The sequence below is a fragment of the Watersipora subatra genome, chromosome 7 (genome assembly GCF_963576615.1).
Source record: "Watersipora subatra chromosome 7, tzWatSuba1.1, whole genome shotgun sequence".
NCBI lineage: Eukaryota > Metazoa > Bryozoa > Gymnolaemata > Cheilostomatida > Watersiporidae > Watersipora > Watersipora subatra.
The window spans coordinates 39,073,721-39,101,467 of NC_088714.1; the positions used below are offsets into that span (position 1 = coordinate 39,073,721).

Consider the following 27,747-nt stretch of genomic DNA (forward strand, 5'->3'; position numbering starts at 1 on the left):
ACGATAAGGTCGACATCGTTGAAGATCGCATTTGTCTTTTAATATTAATGATTGCTTAAATCTGAAAGACCATGGCTGATTTGAAAGTCGGAGCTCCTTTAGTGCATGAAGAATACGAAGAAGATTGGAATGATTTTTCTGAGACAACAACTAGTGACAATGGAAGTGTAGAACACAAAGACTCCGACAATCATTCTTCCGTTCAAGACACTGTCACAAAAAACAGTCATGGAAAAATGACTAATTCCTGCAATAGCGACGATTCAGCATCATCCTTTATGGACAGTTTTATGGAAAAAGGAAATTCGGGGTCATTGGAAGATCTTGTTAACACGTTCGACAAACAACTCTCCGAGTGTTTCGGAGATTATAAAAGCAATGTGTCCATCATTGCTCCAGTACAAGTGCGATCTCAGGAAGAAATAATCAACGGTTGTCAGTGAGTAAATCATTTTTAACTGGTAACGGGAGGTAGTAGCAAAAGGTTATTTGGCGTTTTTTACATATGCTTGCTGTCTCGCTATTTATCTTCAACCGTATCGTTATTGTTTCACGATAAGAAAGCTTCTGTTTAAAACTTTAGTGAAGTACTCTATTTGTATATGTGTTTGCTCACCTACATGTATGTTTCCGATGCTACACCCGATATCTGGAGTGAGGCTTATTACATTGCAAATAAAGAATTGGCTAGTTGGTTCGCTGGTTACTAATCGAGTATTTTATTATATTTTGATGTCTTAATACTTATTTTTTTGATACATCTCTAAAGCCAGAAAACAATTTAAAGCTGTAACTCACGATATTTCTAACCTTCAGTCCTTTTTCTTTGACTACAAACTTTGTAAAAATGGTTTTTGCAAAAAATACGCTGTTCCGATTTATTTTGAGTCCACTTATTTAAATACTGCTTATTGGGCCTATGTTAGTAAGCTGGTAGTGAGTGTGGAATAAATTTACAAGAATTTATTTAGAGAGCCTTGCCTCTGGACTCATTCAGATTAGAAGCACTGACTCTTACCAATTTACAGAACTTGGCTTACGCTGACAGGATCCTATGGCAATGCATTGCCAATTGACTGGTCGAAATGCTACACAAAAGAGCTACAAACCAAATCCTTGCATTTATTAGACTCCCCTGTAAGTACCTATTACAGCATTTTTGCGTATAAAACCAATATTTATTGTCTAACAAGGCTTCTAGTGAGTGACGTCAGTTGCTCTTATCTGTTCATCAGTTTCATATCTGGCTTCCTATGTTTTGATAATTTCTTGGTCTGACCAAATTATAGTATTCCACAATTCAGCATTAAAATTATTGAAACTGTTTAGATTTGCAAACTTGTAAACATATGTTAAGTTGGCAGAGGTGTTGAGACATATTTTACCATATAAAACGAATTATCTTATTAGCAGAGCCCGCTAATTCTCATTCATTATTTCTCAACCTTCATTTCTAGCTTCATATTCTGTATAGTTATGGAGAATGCCCTAGTAATTTATGGATAGTGTGGGTTTATCTGTTAGGCAGCAGCGCTGTCAACCCTTAACACGCTCAAGCACACTTTTACTCCGGTCGTAAATAGTCGATACCGACGAGTGGTACATCCCCAGCGATCTCTCGGACCACTCAGAGTGAAACCGAGTAGACGATGCTTAGTATTATCTAATTTATCTCTCCGCTACACTTAGTTAAAAAATCAATAGTCGTGCTCTATTCTATTTGTGCCGTGAGCTTGCTAGGCTTGAAAATATTGATTCATCAAGTAGCCATGTATTACTAGTCGTTAGAGACTGTAGACTAGCTAAACCTGTCTCTAAAGCATGCTGTCACACAGTTCTGCTTGTTCAAGTGTTCTGTCTTAGCCTTTGCTCCTTGAAATAGCCTCCTATCTCGTGCGGTCATCATATCAGTAAAATATTCTATATTCACACAGTCCATTTTCCACTTGTTATCTTTGTTTCGGATAAGAGCCTGCAGTTGTTACTGTTAAAAGTGTGATATACTTTATTGCCTATACAACCTTATTTTTGAAAAAATGTTTCATAACAAGTAAAGCGTATCAAGAACTAGGCATCAACAGGTATATCACTTGGCAGCCAGACAGCTTCGCTATTGATAACATGATTACCAGTTTGTCAAATCTTAACAGCTCTCGCTGGCCCAAGCTCCAGGTATAGTCCGCAACCTAATTGTATGCCCAAATTGGTAGAACAAGCATTTATATAGTTTGAAAGCTCGGCCTTAATTCTTTCTGTTGTACATTTCACTATGAAAAGCATGGCTAAGCATTGATAGGTCGCAAGACTTCATGCCTATCGTTCAATTGGATTCCTTCTAGATGAGCAGGCTTCTCATGGCAAGTCGTATAACATTATAATCAACAGAGATGTTTCTAGCTAAGAGTGTGTGATGAATTCTGCCTAATTCTGATAATTTAACTAAAATATTAATTCTCATGGTAATGCTTCAGTATGTTGGCTAGAAATTGCTGTCGCTGACACGAGCCCATTGCATCTGCTCGTCGGTTTTGACCTTTTAAGTAAAGTCAGATATGATATAATTCGCAGGCTTTCCTTTTGTGGTGTAAATTTCATCATTACTCATAGAACAGTAAGAAGTAGTAGAATATTCAACTGCTTTATGGTCACAGTTTGTTCAATGAACATTGTTGGTTGCAGAGACAGGAGACAGCCGAGAATTTGGATCTTTCAGATGATGAGGAGTTGAAAGAAGCTCTGGATGTACATGCCATTATCTCACCGATGGTGCCTCATTCAGCTGAAGAAGACATCAATGCCGATGATGTCATACAGGAAATTGATACAATCATGAAGGTAATGATATGTATATGCTAGTCTGTTCCCTGTGTAGGTTGTTTCACTCAGAAATCGGATATACATAAAGTTGGTGCTTGCTAAACACTAACACTTTATAAGATATCTAACTTTTCCACATGCTTTTCTGGCTCTCATGAAATGCAAGACCACAGTTTAGTTTATTTGTTTTGCAAATCCTTAATTTCTCAGGCATTTCCTTTAGTTTGACGCGTTACACACCCCTCCCTTACTGAAGCTGGTTAGAGTTCTAGAGCTAAAGTCAATAGTTGCTTTTCTCCCCTTAACTCGTGTCATTTCCCGAACTGAGTAAACTGACATATTCAGTCTGTCTTCATTAAGGTAACTGAATGTGTTTCCAATCGATTGTTTTATGTGGATAAATCAGCGTCTAACAGCAGTGATGGCCATATCAGACTCTGAATGAAAATTTACCAATAGTGAATTGCTTTGCTTCATGCAGCTGACATGTAATTTGAGCATTGAGCCCAGTAGCTTGAGGCCTGTGGTGATAGATAATGGTATGGTCGAAGCTTCTGCAATGATTTTATATGTAAGTGGAATCGATTTATACATACATGTATGTAAGAATTAAATGTGTAATTGTTGTAGCATTTTTCTACAAAAATCATAGTTTTATCTATTAGTAAATTAGAGAAGGTTCCAAAGTGGGTTAGTCGCTAGTAATCTACACAGTTACTATTATTCCTTTTATTCATGTCTCCTCACCCGAAGAAACTCCTGCTAGATATTTAAGCATCCTTCCATAATGCTTTGTTGTAAGAGGCAGCGCACACTCTTGGCAGAGTACGGCTGCCTCTAGTTAAATTACTAGTCATTAGTTTATGAAAGTGAATAGGAATTGTAGGATTACTCAAGCTACAGCATCCAGAAACACCTTTTAACACAATAGGCTAGTGATAAACACAGGCAGTTCAAACAAACAAATGCCTCTCGGTAATACCCCATACTCAGCGGTAATACCCCATAGTCAGCGTGTTCACTGACCTTTAGCCTCTCGTAATCCTCTATAATAGTCAGCATGTTCACGGTCTGCCCTTGAAATGTTTCTCTAAGCTGCATACCCTTGCTACTTAGGAAGGTTCATGCTGTGCTACTGGCCTGCTTCATGGAGCAATCTTATGTAGACTCATTAAATCTCACATGAGCCAAACATGAGGCACACATGAGCCACACAAGAAGATATAGAGCTAGTCTTTTAGCTTGTTTTATAGCAATCGGACACTCATCATTTGAATCGTGATTAAAAATAAACTCGCTCATAATTTTAGTAGATTTTATCAGAAAGTATCGGCGTTTTTCTATCTTTCTATCAATTGCGATTGTTTGTGATGTTTGAGGTGATCTGACTGCCAAGAGGTTTCAAGATTAAAATCTACAAAACTTGATCATAATTAAAATTTTCAGAAGAAAAAGACATCTTTAAAAATGATGTCAGTGATCACACTTCCTGTTTGTCCCTCTCGTTATGACATCGGATATATTTATCATTTATAGACAATATGCATGACAACTGATGTCATTTTTTACAAGTCTGGTAACGTCATTTCTGCTGAGCATTTAAACCGCGATCAAAGTTTTGTAGATTTTAATCTTGAAACATCCTAGCAGTAGGATCACTTCAAATATCAACAATGTTTGCAAATTATAGAAAAATACCCATGCTTTTATTTTACGTATGTTGATAATATTCAGCATAGTTGATTTGTGCGTAGTTGGCAAGTTCATCTTTAAAAATAAAGAAGTGAAATGCAGGCAGCAGCAAAGCATCTTAATAACTTAGTGAGCAAAGGTAGGCACTGCCTCATAAAGGATGGGCTGTCATTACCTTTCCTGTTGTGGAACAAACCCGCAGTTCTTTTCACAAGACACTCAAAATATTCCACCTAGCAACTGCAACAATCCTTGGATCCGTGCAACTTACGCTGCTATTGCGAGGCAGGTGATTGCAATTCATTTGTACTTAACATGGTTCCATACCCGGGTCATTGTCTGCCTCTTACTCCATAGCTCCTAATTATATAAATTATGGGCGACTTGCAGAAGATTCTATTGACTTTAGCATGGAAGTAACTGAGTGCCTGCTACAGATTGTAATTAAAACCTTCCATGATCACCTAGAAGTAGTATTTATCCAACAGCATTGACGTATCTCAAAATCTTGCGGTTTTGTAAATGAAAGTTAAAAACCGGTAAAAATTAAAAATACCATGCAAAAAATATAAAACTAAATTAACAAATCTGCTAAGTTAAGTTAAACGTGTTATTAAAGGGATTCCAAATTACGACGTTTTCGTGATGGTTGCAATTAACTGTTCGTTTTTTTAGCTTTTAAGAGTTTGTAATTACATTTCCACATATTTTGCACCTACAACACAGCAGAGTAAGACATGGTGTATCCTTTGATACCAAATAACTGCAATGGGAATTTTGTTGCAAGTCAACCTTTATGAACTGATTCCTATCACACAATGTCCAAAATTCTTTACAAAACTTACCCTAGATGGAGTTCAAATTGACTCAGTTTCACATTTTATTTTCAATTTTTACAACCACCAGTTTTTTTAATTGTAGTTATGAAACCAAGTTGAGTTACCTCATAAGTTAAGTTACATCATAAGTTGAGTTACAGCATAAGTTGAGTTACGTCATGAGTTGAGTTATGTCATGAGTTGAGTTATGTCATGAGTTGAGTTACAGCATAAGTTGAGTTACAGCATAAGTTGGGTTACATCATAAGTTGAGTTATGTCATGAGTTGAGTTACAGCATAAGTTGAGTTACAGCATAAGTTGGGTTATGTCATGAGTTGAGTTACGTCATGAGTTGAGTTATGTCATGAGTTGAGTTACGTCATAAGTTGAGTTACAGCATAAGTTGAGTTACATCATAAGTTGAGTTACGTCATGAGTTGAGTTACGTCATGAGTTGAGTTACATCATAAGTTGAGTTACGTCATAAGTTGAGTTATGTCATGAGTTGAGTTACAGCATAAGTTGAGTTACAGCATAAGTTGGGTTACATCATAAGTTGAGTTATGTCATGAGTTGAGTTACAGCATAAGTTGAGTTACAGCATAAGTTGGGTTATGTCATGAGTTGAGTTACGTCATGAGTTGAGTTATGTCATGAGTTGAGTTACGTCATAAGTTGAGTTACGTCATAAGTTGAGTTACATCATAAGTTGAGTTATGTCATGAGTTGAGTTGTCATGAGTTGAGTTATGTCATGAGTTGAGCTATGTCATGAGTTGAGTTACGTCATGAGTTGAGTTACGTCATGAGTTGAATTACATCATGAGTTGAGTTACATCATGAGTTGAGTTACATCATAAGTTGAGTTACAGTATAAGTTGAGTTACAGCATACGTTGAGTTACATCATGAGTTGAGTTACGTCATGAGTTGAGTTACGTCATGAGTTGAGTTACGTTATGAGTTGAGTTACGTCATAAGTTGAGTTACATCATAAGTTGAGTTACACCATAAGTTGAGTTACATCATGAGTTGAGTTACGTCATGAGTTGAGTTACGTCATGAGTTGAGTTACGTTATGAGTTGAGTTACGTCATAAGTTGAGTTACATCATAAGTTGAGTTACACCATAAGTTGAGTTACATCATAAGTTGAGTTACACCATAAGTTGAGTTACATCATAAGTTGAGTTACATCATAAGTTGAGTTACATCATAAGTTGAGTTACACCATAAGTTGAGTTACATCATAAGTTGAGTTACACCATAAGTTGAGTTACACCATAAGTTGAGTTACATCATAAGTTGAGTTACATCATAAGTTGAGTTACATCATAAGTTGAGTTACATCATAAGTTGAGTTACACCATAAGTTGAGTTACACCATAAGTTGAGTTACATCATAAGTTGAGTTACATCATGAGTTGAGTTACATCATAAGTTGAGTTACACCATAAGTTGAGTTACATCATAAGTGTTTTAAATCTGTAATCTATAAATCTGTATAATTCTGAGCCTGTTTTTGCATTCGGGTGCCTTTAGGGTAATATAATAACGGCAACTTTTTATAGCTAATCCTAGCTTTCTTTTTACATATTATTTAATTTTTACATAGTTTTTTTATTGCATTTGTTTCAATGATCTGTATATAATTATCAATATAATTATCTGTGGTGTTCGCATGAAGTTATCGTAATTGTTTGACCTGTGGAATAACTTAAACTAACTACAGTGTTCTCTTGGGAATATTCATCCAAACATAAGATGGTTTCTTGAACGAATTATGGTTTTATGTAGAGGTTGCCTGTATCATGACAGCAATAACTATGCACTGATAGCCTTCTAAACTGTAAGCAATCGTAGCAAACACGCATAAAATGTCAAGAAATCTGGTGGCACACGTGGATTAGTCTTTGTCTTGTTTTACAAGTTTTAAGCTTCGTATGCAACATTTGAACAGCATGTGATGGAAAAAGGTGTAAGGACATGTTTCGTATGTCCTTGTTTGGTCACTACTAACTTTAACAGGTTAATGTTTTACTTGACACTGCAATGTGCATGTTTCTACTTGACACTGCAATGTGTATGTTTCTACTTGACACTGCAATGCGTATGTTTCTACTTGACACTGCAATGTGTATGTTTCTACTTGACACTGCAATGCGTATGTTTCTACTTGACACTGCAATGCGTATGTTTCTACTTGACACTGCAATGCGTATGTTTCTACTTGACACTGCAATGTGTATGTTTCTACTTGACACTGCAATGTGTATGTTTCCACTTGACACTGCAATGCGTATGTTTCTACTTGACACTGCAATGCGTATGTTTCTACTTGACACTGCAATGCGTATGTTTCTACTTGACACTGCAATGCGTATGTTTCTACTTGACACTGCAATGCGTATGTTTCTACTTGACACTGCAATGCGTATGTTTCTACTTGACACTGCAATGCGTATGTTTCTACTTGACACTGCAATGCGTATGTTTCTACTTGACACTGCAATGCGTATGTTTCTACTTGACACTGCAATGTGTATGTTTCTACTTGACACTGCAATGTGTATGTTTCTACTTGACACTGCAATGTGTATGTTTCCACTTGACACTGCAATGCGTATGTTTCTACTTGACACTGCAATGCGTATGTTTCTACTTGACACTGCAATGCGTATGTTTCTACTTGACACTGCAATGCGTATGTTTCTACTTGACACTGCAATGCGTATGTTTCTACTTGACACTGCAATGCGTATGTTTCTACTTGACACTGCAATGCGTATGTTTCTACTTGACACTGCAATGCGTATGTTTCTACTTGACACTGCAATGCGTATGTTTCTACTTGACACTGCAATGCGTATGTTTCTACTTGACACTGCAATGTGTATGTTTCTACTTGACACTGCAATGTGTATGTTTCTACTTGACACTGCAATGTGTATGTTTCTACTTTTTCCTAAGAGTCAGCTTGTCTGTTGCTGTTGGGTGTAAGTTTTTATATTGAGCAAAGTCTTAGTTTTGTTTGATAGAAAGGAAATGTCGAGGAGTCAGACTCAGTATGTTTCTAGGTGCTCTGTTTGTACATATGTTTGTACACATGTTTGTACATATGTTTGTACAAATGTTTATTAGTGTTTATTGCTCTCATTAACCATAGTTACCACTTTTATTTTAATATGATTTTGATCCAAATTTTTCTCCGTTCACATCCCCTACAAACAATAAATTTTGAGCATTTTTTGTAGTTTAAAGTAGGCCTATATTTATTGCAGTTTTGTTGTGATTAACAAGTTCTCTTGTTTGCCATTTCAGAAGCATTCTTACTACAGTGAAACAGTAATGTGCCATTAATGAAAGCTAATTATCATTTCCTATATACATGGATTTCGTTATTTGACATCATCTCCTAGATACATGTGTCTTGGTCTTTAAGAATTTAGCTCTAAAGTATGTGCATATGTGTGGCAATTTTAACAGATTTCAGTTGTGCAGCTCGTAAAAATTATGAAACTCAAAGAATGTTTAAATTTTACAAACCATCAAAGTTCTGTTGTGAAACTGGCCTCCTCAAATATTTGTAAAACAAATTTTTATCTCGCATGATGTAGCCGAATACAGTTTCCAAATAAGCTATTCTATATATCTTCATAATAGCTTAAAAACATTGAAATAAGCCATTGTAATGATCGGGATAAAAAATATGGGTAAAGAACCAATGCAAGAAATCTGAGGAAATGAAAATTGATTTGCCACCAACGATGTCAGAGGTTAATTTAGCTAACTTAACTAAGTTATTCATTCCCATGGTAATACAGTCATACCTCGACATACGAGCTTAATGCATTCTAGGACAGCTCATAGGTCAATTTACTCGTATCTCAAGGCATTATTTCCTAAATAACAGCACTCAGTACAAATTAGTCCATTACCATACTATGAAAGCACTACCTAAACAGGATATTACATAGGAAAAACGAGTTTTTATTTGTTGTGATGTTCTACCTGCAATAACTATTTAGTTGTTATTATCTGCAATAAAATGTAGCATCACTTGTACACTAATGTATGGAGTTTTTACCTTCGAGACAGACGTTTTGAATAATGGCTGTCTGAGAGAGACTTGAGAGCAACACGTTCGGTACACTAAACTTTTGTGGCGCTACGTAATAGAAACTTTGAAGTTAACTTCCATAAATTTAACTTACTAAACACACACTTAAAACAAAGTTTAATCTTTTACTAAACTTTTACGGCGGTCTCGTGTGGCGGCGATTAACTGTTCGTTTTTGAACTTTTAAAAACTTGTAATCACATTTCCACATGTTTTGCACCTACGACACAGCAGAGTAAGACATGGTGAATGTTTTGATACCAAATAACTGTAATGTGAATTTTGTTGCAAGTCAACCTTTAAGTTGAATGCAAATGAAAACGGATTCACGTTTGTAACTTTGTATAGTAATATTATTTTAATAGTGTTCTAAGAATATGAAGCTGATTTATGATTATGTTTTTATTTGGTGCTAGCAAGTTTTTGTTTGTTCTTAAAACTTTCATAGCTTTATGTAATTAGAGCCATAATTTAAAATAGCCATATCATCATGTATATCGCAAGAATACACAAGCTGGAGTCTGTAACACACAAATGTGTCATTGTTGTTTAAACTACATTACGGAGAGCCAAAACACACTCAGAGACTTTCCATATGGAAGGGTTCACAGATGTAGCGATCAAAGCTTTGCAGAGAGTAAATAGGAGTTGTCCGTAAACAGTTTTATGCGTGACAGTACTAATGTAGGCACTTGCTGCGCGTGGACTCTTTAGGCGAAGAATAGCTTTCTCAGTTAGCTTGTCCTGTTCTTTCTAGTAGCTGTTATTAAAATATTTAAAATCTGTATCAACTCTGAACGGTACGGTTGCTGTTTTCTATCATTTTTTCTAGTAAAAAATTGAGGTGAGAATATTGGTTGCCATTTTAATGATATGAAGGTAAGGATTGGTTGCTTATACACCAACAAACTAGTATGTAAATCGTATCACCGCATCAGGTAAGATGTATGGAGCACTATTATAGCCCAGTATGGCCTCTACATTGACAGCTGATGTTGAATCTACAGCAACTGTTAGAGGGTCTATATGTTTATTCCCTCGGGTGCTGGGTGCCTGACTAATTGCCACCCTTTTGCATTATTACATGTCTGCCTTGAGATGAATCATGCTGCCATTTCTACTCCTCTTCAAGCTGCTTATCTCTCTCGTTCTATTCTACATATAATTTCTCATGCTAACTGCCAGCTGCTACAGTTTTATAACAAGCAGCCTTGTTAGCACAATTTAGCAACTGGTCAGCATTCTAGCTGCTCTCAGAATATCTCCTTGCGCGTTCAGAAAAAATGTGATCTTTCGGAATTCTCAACCAGTGACTGTCACGGATAAGTCAGCTGTTACTGTCACGGATAAGTCAGCCGGTGATCCGTCAGCCGGTGACTCTTACAGATAATTCAGCCGGTGTAGCCAGTCTTTGGGGTGACAGATCTATATTCTTCAGTAGGGCAGAAAACTTAACTTAGACATATTCAGATAATAAATTTCCCTACAAATGTTGGTCAACATTTGATATTAGAAAGCAGAGCTGTTTATAAATCAATATTTGATGGTGTAACAGGTGAATGCTTGCCACACCACTCTCAATCTCTCACCATCGAGTCGCGGTGTGAGTCGCGGTGTGAGTCGCTATATAATTCAAGTTAGAGTATGTTGTAGATGCAGGATAGTATGAATACGGATGATACTGGATACATAACTGAGCCTGACATGCTGACATCTGCTGAATCTGACAGTCTCCATTTTAAGGACATGCAGCCAAGCATTGAGAGAGTCAACTTGAGTGAAGGTAGCTCATCTGAGTTCTTGTTGTGTTGTGTCTTGATATCGGTTGTTATTCATATCATTGCCACGTCTGAAAATGTGCCTGTAAGTAGATGAATTACAAGTATGCTGCAATGATAGTCTGTATTAGTTGAGTGAAGGCATGTTGTAACATATAAACCATGTTTGCTCAAGCCACTTATAAATTTTAAGCGAATAACAAAGAGTATTTTAATTATAAATTTTTTACTTTTCTGATCGATACACCTCCCTTTGCAACAAAATATTGCCCCTATTTCTACCATTTCTTTTTACTACCATAACACAGAGTTTTTACTTGTTTGTGCATAAAATATGGAATATAGCCATCGGTAAAATTACTTTATAACCTAAAGAGCGCGGATGAACATATATATCTTCATCACATGGGGTAAACCACTCACAGTTGGTTCGTTTTGGCACCCACTAGGATTTTAGGAGGTGTGGGTATGGATTTGGATCACGTATTCTTCTCAATTATTGCGGAGGACTTATGGTAGTTTTCACTGCGGTGCCGGGACACAGGTGTACAAGCATTGATTCCTAAAACGTGTTTATTATATTCGTCAGTGGGTCTGCTGCACCGGTTGGTGTAATTACTATTCTGAACGCTTGCTGTGAAACGCGAGTGTTGCAGATCTCTACGTGTATGGGTTGTGTACGCTAAAAAATAGGTCATGCGCTGTCATGACAAGCTGCTACGAACATGAGCTGTAATGATGCTCAGATGCGAAATGCATTGTAGTTGTCGTACAGTTTTACCTGGATGTATATGTAGATGCATTAGCAGTGCAGTGAGAGTCATAAGCTTGGCACAGCCATACAGTATGATTGTGAATGTGAATGCTGCTCAAAATTGAGCATGAGTGGGCAAACAAATTGATCATAATCAGTGTGTTGTACAAGGTTGACATATCATAGAAATCTATAATGGTTTTAATGTAAAATGAAAATGTTTTAATGTTAATGAAAATACGATTCAAATCCCCCAACTTTGTCGATTAAAATAGTGATAATGCCGGACTCGTAGTCCTAAATGATATGGGAGTTGAAGGGCCAGTTCAAGAGCTATTTTGTACGAGCTATTTTGCTTCTTTTTTCATCGAACAATTTTGTACAACGCAATACAGGTGCTTAGAAAGCCAGCAGTGTGTGAATGATGCGAATGTGGAGTTGTGTGCACGTTGAGTTACCGTGCGATAAGCGTTTTAACCTTTTAGCTGGATTAAAGACCGGCAAAAGCACCCGAAAGTCGTGTAATTTATTTTTCAAAATTCAATAACATCTGTATTTTATGAACATGCATAGCTCAAATCTTAAATTTATTTTTATGAACAAAATCTTGTGTACATAAACATTCATCTACTTATCTACTACTACAAAAAATACAACCATGTGCAATTGCCCCTGTATGAAATGCTTGGAAGAATTTTTTTCGGTAGAGTCAAACGCTATAACGTAGCCGTGCGAGCTACCATAACCATCGGTTTTTTCTGTATATTCCAAGTATATTAAAAGTTCAAAAAGTTTACATTTCTTCTATCATCTGAATTATTTTATTCTGATCAGAGAAAAAATCACTAACGATCGCAGGATCAAATAATTTTTCATTTTACCGTTTTGAAAGTCGAGCCGATGTTGACTGGTTTTTTCAACTTTTATTCTTTTCCAATGACGCGCGATTTCTTTAGCTTTTAGCGCAAAGCAACGCCTCTCAGATAATCGTTTCATATTGTAAATCATCGACTAATATTTTGTTGATGATATTTAAAACTTACTAGTGTTCATATCCTTTGTTTAGCATTACTAGACGACAGCTTTATAAACGTCTACCGAAAGCGACATAAATGTCGTTTCTCCACGCAACCGATAAACGACATTTTGGTCGTTTCCCCAGCCAGAGTTCAAGAGGTGGCTGCGTCAAATTTGAGTTGATTTTAAAAGAAAGTACTTTTTTGTCTATCAGTTGATATGTTGTTTGTTGTGTTAGGCGATCTCATTGTCAAGATATTTGAAGATTATAATTGAAAAAAATTGATCGTGGTAAAAACTCTCAGGCCAAAAAACATCCCCAGGCTTGCCCAAAATGGTGTAACGCATGAAACAACCTGTCTCTATCTCTCGTATTCACATCGGCTATTGCGATAAAAGTCTAGTCCTACGCAGCTCTATTGGCATATATTTTATTTTGTATTTGCTCATGTTGGCTAGAATAAAATTTTAAATCCAGCTACAGATACATTATTATCAATGTCTCAAACGCCTCAAATAAGGGAAATTAAAAACTGGTCATATTAGCTTCCTTTGAATGCTGTGTAAACATCTTAGTACCGACTACCAATTCTACCGGTCTACGGTAATTATGTCAATCAAACTAAGTAGAATAAGGTCTTTGTATAGGCACAGTTCCGTCGCTACCACACCGGAAACTAGTTACTAAGTAAAATAAGCAAAGTCTTTGAAAAGAATATCTGGCGAAACCAACTGCATCCCTAGATGTCATGTACATTGTATAGTCAACGTTATCAAGTCATTATTGGTATCAATTTGTAGAAAAAAATTCACTGGTCACATTTGATTAGTTGATTTAAGTACTAAACAAATTGTCGAGCTATGTAAAAAAATTTTTTTAATTATCTTCAACAATATTATTTTATTATATAATTTTTACAGGCAAAAAAATTTTCATTTTGGCATAAAGCTTTTATTAAAAATATCCAGCCAAGCCGTGGCCACTCACATAGTTTCAGCTCATACAATAGGACAAATTCATCTACTGCAGCAAACTCAAACAAAACATCATTGGTTTATGCAGCACACATTCAGGTCTCTCTTTCCCATTTATGGCAGTTTCCACACTAACAAAGCCGCTTCGCTAGTGGGATCACATAAACATCCTGTAATCAATAAAACAAATGCAATAAATATATGTCATTCATAGATATGTGATTCTAACGCGTATCTACTAAAAGCTTTCAAATTGGGAGTTAGATAGATTGCGATTGTAATTTTAAAAATAAATAAATGTTTAACAAAAGCATAAGTACGCCAAGCCAATGATTCGACGCTTTGGTTCTGGAAGTTAAAGATGTGCATTGATCAATCGATTTTCCTCACTTTCTACAAGTGAGAAGTGAACATCTAAAGTCTAATCATAAATTTAATTTACTAGCTAAAACTGCCTGAGAAAATTTGAAGCAAATATAGCTAGGTGAAACGATAAAAAATTATAAAACGATGATTGGTGATAGCAAAAAGTTATATTCTATTAATTAGTAAATGTATTCCTGAGTACTAAAATTGTTACCTTTAGTATATTCATCAATCTAAGCCATTGTATTGCTAGATGCTATGGATTAAAAAGAAGCCGTCAATAACTCACTGTACATCCGTATCTCGCACGCACGCACAGGAAATTACGTTATATCCTCAAACAGGGAAAGATAATCTGAATGTAAGCACAACAGTATATCTATTATAATAATAGGAGACTCAAAGTAAAAGATAAATTCACCTCCATTCTCCTATCTTCCTCTGTAGCATAATGCTGCTGACGCCTATCAGCTCTAACTATAAGCTGTCTGTCCCAAACTTTAATCACCTGATGCTCAGAAAATTCAGAGTCACCTTCGCAGTAACTGGAAGCATTTTTACAATTCTGTTGTTCTTCAATAAAACGTGTCGATTGAGTAATGCATTAAAGTAACAAATGTTAATTAATTTAGTAAATATCGATGTCGATGCAATTTAATAATAGAGTAAAATCTCTAACTTTGGGATCACAGACAACGAGTTTTAAGAGTGATAACATTTATTACGACCTATATAAAAATTTCGGGCTGATGGTTGGCTAATGAAGCGACCTTATATTTATCGCTCGTGGAATCTTTTCAGATGTATCACTCGTTACATCACAAATGAAGCACCCGCTGGAATCTGAGCTTTTTAAAAGATGGCCTCATTCAAACGCATATATCTCAGGACAGAGTTAGTCTACAAAGACAAAAATGACATCAAATTGGAGCTGATGTTTTAGTCTTTTATTGGTCTTAATTTCATTAAATTGACCTTTTTGACGCAACTACATCTTTAATGAACACTCACATGTTACAGATTAATTCAGGGTAAGGAATTCTACGCCGGAGGTCATAGTGGCGCATTCCTGTCTCGCTTCGCAACACACTTTCGAAACAAGAACAATTTAAGTGTGGAAATTGGCTTTCGCAGCAATTTGTTGCGCACTATTTGCAAGTGTCATTTCTATCTTTCACAAGCATGAAACTGGTTCGATAAAAATTGGCAAGTAATGAAACTCACTTGACTTGCAGATTTTGACGTTTTCATCTTGCAATTGATTAACCGCGTCATGGAAATACTTTGAATATCAACTTCATACTAATGCACATTAGCAGTACACATGCACAGTAGCAGTATGCATGCACAGTAGCAGTACGCATGCACAGTAGCAGTACGCATGCACAGTAGCAGTACACATGCACAGTAGCAGTATGCATGCACAGTAGCAGTACGCATGCACAGTAGCAGTACACATCCACAGTAGCAGTATGCATGCACAGTAGCAGTACGCATGCACAGTAGCAGTACACATGCACAGTAGCAGTACACATGCACAGTAGCAGTATGCATGCACAGTAGCAGTACGCATGCACAGTAGCAGTACACATGCACAGTAGCAGTACACATGCGCAGTAGCAGTACACATGCACAGTAGCAGTACACATGCACAGTAGCAGTATGCATGCACTGTAGCAGTACGCATGCACAGTAGCAGTACGCATGCACAGTAGCAGTACACATGCACAGTAGCAGTACACATGCACAGTAGCAGTACACATGCACAGTAGCAGTATGCATGCACTGTAGCAGTACGCATGCACAGTAGCAGTACGCATGCACAGTAGCAGTATGCATGCACAGTAGCAGTACACATGCACTGTAGCAGTACACATGCACAGTAGCAGTACACATGCGCAGTAGCAGTACACATGCACAGTAGCAGTACACATGCGCAGTAGCAGTACACATGCACAGTAGCAGTACGCATGCACAGTAGCAGTACACATGCACTGTAGCAGTACACATGCACAGTAGCAGTACACATGCACAGTAGCAGTACACATGCACAGTAGCAGTACACATGCACAGTAGCAGTACACATGCACTGTAGCAGTACACATGCACAGTAGCAGTACACATGCACAGTAGCAGTACACATGCACAGTAGCAGTACACATGCACAGTAGCAGTATACATGCACAGTAGCAGTATGCATGCACAGTAGCAGTATGCATGCACAGTAGCAGTACACATCCACAGTAGCAGTATGCATGCACAGTAGCAGTACGCATGCACAGTAGCAGTACACATGCCCAGTAGCAGTACACATGCCCAGTAGCAGTACACATGCACAGTAGCAGTACGCATGCACAGTAGCAGTACGCATGCACAGTAGCAGTACACATGCACAGTAGCAGTACACATGCACAGTAGCAGTACACATGCCCAGTAGCAGTACACATGCACAGTAGCAGTATGCATGCACAGTAGCAGTACACATGCACTGTAGCAGTACACATGCACAGTAGCAGTACACATGCACAGTAGCAGTACACATGCACAGTAGCAGTATACATGCACAGTAGCAGTATGCATGCACAGTAGCAGTACACATGCACAGTAGCAGTACACATGCACAGTAGCAGTACACATGCACAGTAGCAGTACACATGCACAGTAGCAGTATACATGCACAGTAGCAGTATGCATGCACAGTAGCAGTATGCATGCACAGTAGCAGTACACATCCACAGTAGCAGTATGCATGCACAGTAGCAGTACGCATGCACAGTAGCAGTACACATGCCCAGTAGCAGTACACATGCCCAGTAGCAGTACACATGCACAGTAGCAGTACGCATGCACAGTAGCAGTACGCATGCACAGTAGCAGTACACATGCACAGTAGCAGTACACATGCACAGTAGCAGTACACATGCCCAGTAGCAGTACACATGCACAGTAGCAGTATGCATGCACTGTAGCAGTACACATGCACTGTAGCAGTATGCATGCACTGTAGCAGTACGCATGCACTGTAGCAGTACGCATGCACAGTAGCAGTACACATGCACAGTAGTAGTACGCATGCACAGTAGCAGTACGCATGCACAGTAGCAGTACACATGCACAGTAGCAGTACACATGCACTGTAGCAGTACACATGCACAGTAGCAGTACACATGCACAGTAGCAGTACACATGTAGTTTCTAGTTTTGAAGAATGCGAATTTGCAGTATTTATGTAGTGCTGGATTTCAGATATTGTGTCATGGAGGTAAATGTGCAGTAGATTTCAGTGGGAATTAGCAGGAGTGCAGTTGTCATAGCAGTAAATGTCTACTGCATATTATAAAGTTGTAGTGTACTGTAAAATTACTGTGTATTGCACTGCTATGACGCAGTGCATTTGTAATGCTTCACAACCCTGTTAGTTCTATGACCATTGCTCAGAAGTTAGTCGAAAGCGTATAAACATGAAGCATTTGTGGTATCTGCTGAGATTTTGCTTTCTAATTACCTTTCATGGGTCACCAAAGCACGTATCGTGGTGACCAAAGCACGTATCGTGGTGACTAGATGAGGGAAAACATATGAGAAAGGTAACAAGTTTGCACATTGGATAATCATTGATATCGTACATCTGTTTTGCCTAAAAAATCACCTTGTCACAGCTTGGTACTTGCATAACAAGATTTTTTGTCTTCGAATCTGAAGTTGTTTGTTCCAATGTCAAAACCACTAATAAAAACGAACTATCATTATTAAATTCAACAAATTGGTATAAATATATGTAATTTAAAAATGTTTAACTGTTCGGTCACTATGGCTGATCAGTTTAATTGTTCGGTCACTATGGCTGATCAGTTTAACTGTTCGGTCACTATGGCTGATCAGTTTAACTGTTCGGTCACTATGGCTGATCAGTTTAACTGTTCGGTCACTATGGCTGATCAGTTTAACTGTTTGGAGTAATTTAATTGATTATAGTTGAGGATATCGAAAGTTAGAAACCGTATTTCAGCGACAGCAGCGATTAGACCAAAGTATTTGTTTGGGTCAAAAACAAAAATCACTGAGGACGTATCGAGCTGTTAAACATTATAATATGCAGCAGAAGTAAGGTTGTTAGTAGATGTATTTGAATTGTCGGTTAATATCAAATTTAAAGCTTCAATTATTTTGTAGTTAGCTCAGGTAATGTTCGATATTCATTGTTTGTTGTAAGCTAGTAATTTTGATTTTTCAGTTATTGTGAAGCTCCATGTTTTCTGTCGATAACTTTATCACCGCTAAGCATGCGCTTCCTTTCAATACGTTTGTCATCATTCGGCACATGAGTTTCACCAATAATATTGCTCTTACTGTTCTTTGTAACCCTTTGATAGGTTAGTCCTAGCTAAGCACACGCTTTCTGTTAATGAGCTTTCGCATTTTTACAACATTATTTTTTCTACATATCCTCGGTTTGTAGTCTTGGGTTTTAGATCGCTTTAATTGGTACAAATTACTAGTTGACCACCTCTGTCTCACAGATGATTTGAGTATAGTACGTATTCTTGTATATTTTGATATTTTGTATGTCATGTATAATCCTTTTATATTCTCAAGCCATTGGTGGCTCAACACGCCCATATTTGACACCAAACGTTTGGCGCATGGTTCAGATAGCGTCATCACTAGGTTCAGCACATCGATGACTGTTCAGATTGCTTGCGCATCACTCACATCTCATTGGCTAATTCTGTTATCACCAAACATTTGTCATTTTAAAAGCTCTTGAACATAAAAATCAGCCATTATAACATATTTTTCGCTGCAATTGCAATATACAGTCGGCCTGTCTTTTTAGAAATTGTAAGTATGTATTCATCTTCATTAAAATAGCGTGTGTAGGTCGGGGTAGCCAAGGTCTAACATGAACAATACTTTTAGCCGGGTGCAGGCGCATCTCTCAATGATGTGGCGCGATAATAACGGTATAACAACATTATACGGTAGACACTCCAACAGCGTAAATTAGCTGTTCCGAGCATGTTTTTGTAATAATAATATATAATATATATAATAATAGGGGTTTTTACGTTACATAAAGTGTAAAATACACGTAAATAGCCGAATCTGTTCCAAGATCTTGCCAAACTCGCCCCGTTCGCCTTTCATAAGGAAAAAAGTTCAACTCGACTATTTATTTTAATGACTGCACAATAACTATTTATCATTGGTTTGTATCGTTGGTTTGTATCGTTGGTTTGTATCGTTGGTTTGTATCGTTGGTTTGTCTCGTTGGTTTGTATCGTTGGTTTGCATCGTTGGTTTGTATCGTCGGTTTATATCGTCGGTTTGTATCGTTGATTTGTATCGTTGGTTTGCATCGTTGGCTTGTATAAAAAAAATTTCCTTTTTTATTATCACTTAAACTTTGATGAGGCTGTACAATTACAGTAATTAAAATGTTAAATAAAGGGGAGTGCATACCTTCAACTCCTCTCTCCACGGACATCTGCTGAATGATTATAAATCTTAAAGAAATTACTCGCGCTTAAAGTAAATGTGATCATCTTGTAACTTCTCTTAAATTTGGAGGCTGCCACTGCCAGACCTTGGAATTGTACACTTGAAATCATAGATGTCATGGACCTGCTGAATGGAGGCATATGTGTGCATCATGTAGGAAGACTGGCGATGACTTTAGCCTGTGCTATATACTGACCGATAGAAGGGATAGCATCTTATTAGATTAGTTCTAGATTATCTAATCAGGAAATCACTCGGCTATTCCCAAGATTGCTCTACCTAGTTGCCGCTGTCATGCCAACGCTGTCATGCCAACGGGTATTCCGGCCAAGTGTGTGCTTCATGCGTGGTGAGGCAGAACTACCGCCACTGCAGCTACTACCTCTCGTCCACATCTTGTAACGATAATTTAGTTTATGTTAGTCTTTTACAGTCTGGCTGATGGTCGTATAAAAACAAATACTTAATAATACTCAATGGTTGTAGTGTATCTAACCTCTCATACGCCATCAATACTCTATGTGCTTTTACTACTACGGTTACTACCGCTACTTCTACTGTACTACTATATATACCTTTACTACTACTACTGTACTACTATTATATGTACCTTTACTACTACTACTGTACTACTATATGTACCTTTACTACTACTACTGTACTACTATATGTACCGTTACTACTACTACTGTACTATTATATATACCTTTACTACTACTACTGCTCTACTGTATGTACCTTTACTACTACTACTGTACTACTATATGTACCTTTTCTACTACTACTGTACTACTATATGTACCTTTACTACTACTACTGTACTATTATATATACCTTTACTACTACTACTGTTCTACTGTATGTACCTTTACTACTACTACTGTACTACTATATGTACGTTTACTGCGCGCGATGGCTTGTCGTTAGACTAGGAGTAGAAACATTGGACATCATATTGCAAGTCTGGCAGTTTATTTTGTAGCTGTCACGAATCCCAAGATTCATAATAGTCTTGTATTTTGCATTTAGCAGAGGTCCAGCAATTATCTGTGAGACAACTCAATGATATGGTAGAAGAGCTAAAGACAGAAATCAACGTCCAGTCAGAAATTCTAGCCAGCCAGTATGCTTCCGGAGATGAAATGTCCATAGAAAAAGAGCTAAAGAACACGTTCATCTCTCTCTGCCATGAGGTAACAAATTCTTCCCACTCGCTTTGCTGTTTGGATAAACAAGATTATGTTGTGGTCACGCTTCTTTATTGCAGTCATATTTCTTCTTTGTTGTAAAAGGTTAAAAAGAAACAAAAGCCCCACGGATCAAAAGATAAAAGGAGAAGTAACATCACGGAGACAGCCACGGTAGGCCACGCAATACAATGTGTTACAAATGTGTAAGCCTCCGCTAGGAGTTTGCATACATATCTCTTGAAATGGATTTGCTATAAATGGGAGTTGTCACACCATTTTGAAACAACTCCATTTCATGAAGGCATGTTTTATGTTATCATGGCTCTTGAATAGCCTTTAGGATGATAGTTTATTATGCTTGTTTTCTAGACTCTTGCTTCCATCGCTTAACCAAGTGAGGAGCAGCTGATTTTTGTCCCAACTTTTTCTATCTACGTAATTAACTGCATTTGTGCCATAGATATAATCACTGCTCACCGCTAGCTGGCTGAAAAACAAAGTTCTCCAATTAACTCATTTCCAAACAAAGATACAATTATTGATTTAAGATTCCTTTTTAAAGCACATAAATTACGTAATTTTTTTACTGTATATTTCAATACATCAGAGTCTTGGCTTTCCAATGAGCTATTGTTTGCCATGGTGAAACGGACATTGGTTGGTGTTTATAGGATTTCCCCAGAGCTCTACCGCGAAAAAGTTTACTGGCATAGTCTCGAAAATTGTGACGTCACAATTCTCATATTCGTTGTTGTGTGCTCTTACCGCTTACTTATCAACTACGATAATGACGCTAGTGGCAGGCGAAGGTAGGACAACTCCAGAGAACGAATGAAGTTGACAAAGGAATCAGTGTCATTAGTTCTCCATGTACATATTACTTCTATGATAAGTACCTCAGACTCCAAGAACCATACTATATTTTCCCGATGATATTATGCACTAGCTCTTTATTTTTAATGCGATGTTGAGGGTAACGACTGAGACTAATTAATTTCAAGAATTGCGTGATCTCGCGAAAGTGCGATTGACATTTAGTTCTAGGGCCACGCAACCGCAGGTCATAATTTAATCGATGTGATTTCATTACCTTGATCAACGACAGTACATTTATTGAAGCATAATTAATTAACCCAGAACATGTGTTTGTATTGGTCGGCGTTAGCACGATCGCGGGCATTGTTGATTATCTAGAATCTTAGTTTATTATTAGCGCTCTCCGGGTTTAACAGCACCGATTGGATTGTCACCGAAAAACGCAGCCTCAATGGCAGCGAAAGGGATCGACGACCTAAGGCTAAATGAGAATTATGTCGTCACATTTTGAGTACCTGAACTAAGTGTTTTTTTTTTGCAGGACGTACTTTTGACACCCCGTTTTCATAGTTCTATTATTCTTTGTGTATTGAATATAGGCTCATTCGAAAGCCAAGACTCTGATGTATTGAAATATATAATAAAAAAATTATTTAGTTTATGTGCTTTAAGTCAGTTGTACAATTAGTTAGAAGGTATTTACTAACACAGTTTTGTGACTTGCGTGTAGTTTTAACAGCTTATTTGCTACATTTTCTTAATAGAGATATTTTATTACTTTGTAGTCTGCAAGCGGAACAAAGGTACATACTCCTCCCTCCCTTTTACTCAGGCTCCTCCACAGCGGTATTCCCTGATTCCATTCGTGCCTTTCAGGGAGTTTAAACGAATAGCAAGATAACTTTTCGTTGTCATGTCTTTTCAAGATTGTTTTTATCTTCTGATTAGTGCTTTATAGTTTTAGCTTGCACTATTGTCAAATATATTACAGTGATAGGGTTACTTTTACAGACATTGAAAATAGTAATAAGTTGCTCTGTGGGAAATATTTGTTGATAAGTAAAATAGCGATACTGACATCGGAGGTTTGATACTTGGGTCTGTTGTTCTGGTTTCTGTTTGCTGTATTGTTGCTTACTCAGTCAGATGTAAGCAACGGAAAATGGAATTGCCTTCTTTATTTTGGGATCTTGTTTTGCTGTGAATATTTTGAATTTGTTGCAGTATGTAATCCCATACCAGTTGACACAGATGCCGCCTAGCAATGACCTTCTTAGAGTCTATATCAGGAGTAAGCAATAACTTCTATTTTAATTCTATTTTAAAGGTTGACTTGCAACAAAATTCACATTACAGTTATTTGGTATCAAAAGGTTCACCATGTCTTACTCGGCTGTGTTGTAAGTGCAAAATATGTAGAAATATGTGATTACAAGCTCTTAAAAGCTAAAAAAATGAACAGTTAATCGCAGGCATCACGAAAACGTAGTAGATTAGAATCTACCTCTCAAAAGCGGCTTAAACGGGATGTATTTGAGCACGATGTGCTTCTGTTTATACTTTCGTGCGACCTCATTCGTCGAAATATTTTCACAAATATACTTCACGCATTTAATAAAACTATTTCTATTGTCCTTACGCATCTATTTGATCATCATTGTAATGCTGTCACTTTGAACGCTGATATTTTAAAACCTAGCCTAAATATTAGTTTAATTGTTTAGCCTTAGCTAGAAGGAGTGCATATCATCTTCTGATAAACATGAGGAGCCTGTTGGTCACTTGTGATAGTCGAAAATTGCTGCATAAATTGTTCGCACCATTTGGCAGGAAGTATGGAACACATGATCAGATTACTACTAAATGATTAGACCAAGCTGAGACAAATTTGTAAAGTAGCGAGCATCTATACTTGTTAAGGGATTTCCGGTAAAACCCGAAGTGTTTGTCATAAACGAGTGCTATGAGATGTTTTATATTGAGCCTTTTATTAGCCTTTCAATTCATGTGACAACATCGCTTGTCAAAACAATAACTACGTCGAGTTGAGTACGTCGTCGAAATAAAGGGATTAAAAACTACGGCGTTTTGTGATGTCTGCGATTTACTGTCTGTTTTTTAGCTTTTAAGAGCTTGTAATCACATTTCCACATATTTTGCACCTACAAAACAGCAGAGTAAACCATGGTGAACTTTTTGATACCAAATAACTGTAACGTGAATTTTGTTACAAGTCAACCTTTAAAACAGCGTGTTTGTAAAGGCTCGTATAATTACCCTTACTGTACCTCATGTTTCATAGAATAACCTTTTCCAAATATTTGGTGAACTGGTCACAAATTTCTCTGATGAGTAAGGATATACTATCATATAATGGAATCTGTACGATATATAGGTCACACTATCACATATAGGTCACATTATCGTATACTTAATTCGTCGTAGGCATCGGCTCATATCAACAGCATCTTCTCAAAACTGTCAGCAAGACTAACTTGCTCAATGTTGCAGCTTTACAATTAGTTTCTTGACAAGTTTTCCAATCAATTTGATTGGAATTACGCCAGCGCTCCGGCGACTCAATATGAACCAGTATATTAGTGAGTATATATATATATGTATACAGTCAAAGTATCAACATAATCTCAATAAGAAACAGCGCTTTTGGTCAGGCTGTATGTAGCAGTACTTGTACTATGTAGAAGCACTCGTACTATGTAGAAGTACTCGTACTATGTAGAAGTACTCGTACTATGTAGAAGTACTCGTACTATGTAGAAGCACTCTTACTATGTAGAAGTACTCGTACTATGTAGAAGTACTCGTACTATGTAGAAGTACTCGTACTATGTAGAAGTACTCGTACTATGTAGAAGTACTCTTACTGTGTAGAAGTACTCGTACTATGTAGAAGTACTCGTACTATGTAGAAGTACTCGTACTATGTAGAAGTACTCGTACTATGTAGAAGTACTCGTACTATGTAGAAGTACTCGTACTATGTAGAAGTACTCGTACTATGTAGAAGTACTCGTACTATGTAGAAGTACTCGTACTATGTAGAAGCACTCGTACTATGTAGAAGTACTCGTACTATGTAGAAGTACTCGTACTATGTAGAAGTGCTCGTACTATTTAGAAGTACTCGTACTATGTAGAAGTACTCGTACTATGTAGAAGTACTCTTACTGTGTAGAAGTACTCGTACTATGTAGAAGTACTCGTACTATGTAGAAGTACTCGTACTATGTAGAAGTACTCGTACTATGTAGAAGCACTCGTACTATGTAGAAGCACTCGTACTATGTAGAAGTACTCGTACTATGTAGAAGTACTCGTACTATGTAGAAGTACTCGTACTATGTAGAAGTACTCGTACTATGTAGAAGTACTCGTACTATGTAGAAGTACTCGTACTATGTAGAAGCACTCGTACTATGTAGAAGTACTCGTACTATGTAGAAGTACTCGTACTATGTAGAAGTACTCGTACTATGTAGAAGTACTCGTACTATGTAGAAGTACTCGTACTATGTAAAAGTACTCGTACTATGTAGAAGTACTCGTACTATGTAGAAGTACTCGTACTATGTAGAAGTACTCGTACTATGTAGAAGTACTCGTACTATGTAGAAGCACTCGTACTATGTAGAAGTACTCGTACTATGTAGAAGTACTCGTACTATGTAGAAGTACTCGTACTGTGTAGAAGTACTCTTACTATGTAGAAGCACTCTTACTATGTAGAAGCACTCTTACTATGCAGAAGCACTCTTACTGTGTAGAAGCACTCTTACTGTGTAGAAGTACTATGCGCTGACATTGCCACAATATATCTCACATCTGTCTATTTACTTTCTCATAACCAGAAAAATTCAAGGACCTGTTCACCAAATGCTTGAATAATATGGTTTTTTTATATTGTTTCAGACCATTTATAAAACTACGACAAAATGTCGCTCTGCAATGTAAAAGAGTTTTGTGCTTCTGTCTCATGATGGTATTTAGGAGAAAACAATTACTCCCGTAGTATAATAATTATATTTGAGAACCATTCATCAACAGCTTTGTAAATTTTTTAAACAGTTGGTGAACAGATCGGGAATTTTTATAAACTCATCAGATGTTTTCTTTAGCTTTCTGCAGGTTCACAACTTGTCAGCCTTCAGCTAACTCTCCTATCACCTGCTTATTGTAGTTCTCAAGGCCATACATGATGACCAACCTAATGTACCTGCTATGCTAACAGAATACATTCTAAAAGGTATATTTCTTCTCTCTTTCTATTTCTGGGCAACATTGTGAGCAACATCTCTGCTCATTTTTTCTGCATTGAGGTTTAATTTGCTTGTTTACTCGTCATTTGAAGTTTCAAGTTAATTAACAGCCATTAAGTCTAATAGTTTCCACAATTTATCCATTCATTCTGGAATTTAAGTGCTGTATTGTTTTCATAATTGTTCATTTGTCGTCTGTATTAGGATGAGTTAAAGTTTATAGATTTTCGGTCATTTGAAAGCCATAGCAAATAAAAATATCATTTGATTCTGTGAATGCAGCCTCAGATTACCATATCAGATTACCATAGGCAGGCAGCCATATTTTACCAGATGAAGGAAACTACCAGAGTTTTGTGCTTCGATACTTACCAGGTTCACATATCATCGGCGTTGAGCGTGCTTTTTGTGATTTCACTCAGTTTTAAAGCGCTAGAATGGACTACATGTTACAAATACATGTTACAACCATTAAGAACAAAGGACTGCTTTTTTGTAACGAAGAAGCCATAATGGTTTTCATCTTGTAAGTACTGATTGAATATGTGCTACTGGAACAAAACCAATTGTGCAATGGCACCCATTATACTTGCATATATTTTTGTAGTTGTCTGCCCTACATCTTGATTTCTACGGCTGCCTTCAGCTCAGCATTCTCTGCGGAATCTCCAATGATTGCACTATTCTCTTGTCTTTTTACTTATTTATTATATATTTTAAATATGATATTCTTGTCACGGTACATGACTGAAAAATAGCTGTAATTATATTTAATGATATCGCGTATGATGCTACAAGCGAGATCGCTTGATGATCATGAATAGTTTGTTATGGAATACGTATCTACTCCAAGTACTCGCCGCAACTTACTCAATTTACTCTACGCCTCTCTTACATTATGTCATTTTAACCCTTGTATGACACTGCGTTGGCTGCCAGATATTGTAACCACAATCACTGCATGCGTGATCAATTTAGTTTTTTTTCATTCTGTTCATTTGTACAAAAAGATACATCTAATTATGTCAGTGTTTGTGTCAGTACTAGTTCTACATATTTTTTATACTTAAGGTTTTTTATTTGCTTTCTATCTATGTGTTGTAATTGATGAGCTATTGTCTAGAGCTCATGCGATATCACCGCGCATAGATGTCTTATCGCTAAGGCTTGTGCCTTGCTATTCTGAACACAGTGCTCGAGTACGCAGTAGGAAATAGCTAATTATGATATTTTATCTTCGCATAAGTAAAACCTAAGGTTGTATGCTAATGCTAGTCTACCATACGTATATTCTCTCATTCGGTTACATTCTATCATATTTCTCTTATTTTCTTGTTTAGAAGGCAACGCTTCTAATAGAAAACTGACAATATCTATTCTGTGTCGTAACATTTTGGTTAACAAAACTGATATGTAGCCATGAATTCAGACAGCGCGTGCAGGTACCACTCTTAGCCTGTGTAACATACAGGTAGATATATTGCATTACATGTACCTGGTATCCTGAACAAGATATGACACCTGGTAGCCTATAGGTAATAAGATACATGTACTTGGTATCTTGAACAAGATATGACACCTGGTAGCCTATAGGTAATAAGATACATGCACCTAGTATCTTGAACA

At 37.0% G+C, this 27,747-nt stretch overlaps 1 protein-coding gene across 2 annotated transcripts; it reads left to right on the forward strand.

Moving 5' to 3' along the window:
- Positions 1-27,498, forward strand: LOC137399574 (fasciculation and elongation protein zeta-2-like). 2 transcript variants are annotated; one of them, XM_068085752.1, is made up of 10 exons: positions 1-439; positions 1,029-1,137; positions 2,680-2,835; positions 11,100-11,229; positions 20,868-21,031; positions 21,131-21,199; positions 22,630-22,647; positions 23,069-23,135; positions 26,043-26,108; positions 26,729-27,498. In XM_068085752.1, the coding sequence occupies exons 1-10, from the start codon at positions 72-74 to the stop codon at positions 26,746-26,748; spliced, it is 1,167 nt and encodes a 388-aa protein (XP_067941853.1). In that variant the 5' UTR covers positions 1-71; the 3' UTR covers positions 26,749-27,498. The 2 variants fall into 2 exon arrangements, with proteins under 2 accessions (XP_067941853.1, XP_067941854.1); XM_068085753.1 differs by having other exon boundaries at positions 20,871-21,031.
- Positions 27,499-27,747: the final 249 nt, after the last annotated feature.

Bases quoted from the DNA above. Each gene is read 5' to 3' on its own strand.
- LOC137399574 (XM_068085752.1), top strand. From the start codon at position 72: ATGGCTGATTTGAAAGTCGGAGCTCCTTTAGTGCATGAAGAATACGAA. The intron at 1,138-2,679 runs GTAAGTACCTAT...TGTTGGTTGCAG, and splicing joins TGCATTTATTAGACTCCCCT to AGACAGGAGACAGCCGAGAA. The intron at 11,230-20,867 runs GTAGCTCATCTG...TTTTGCATTTAG, and splicing joins GAGAGTCAACTTGAGTGAAG to CAGAGGTCCAGCAATTATCT.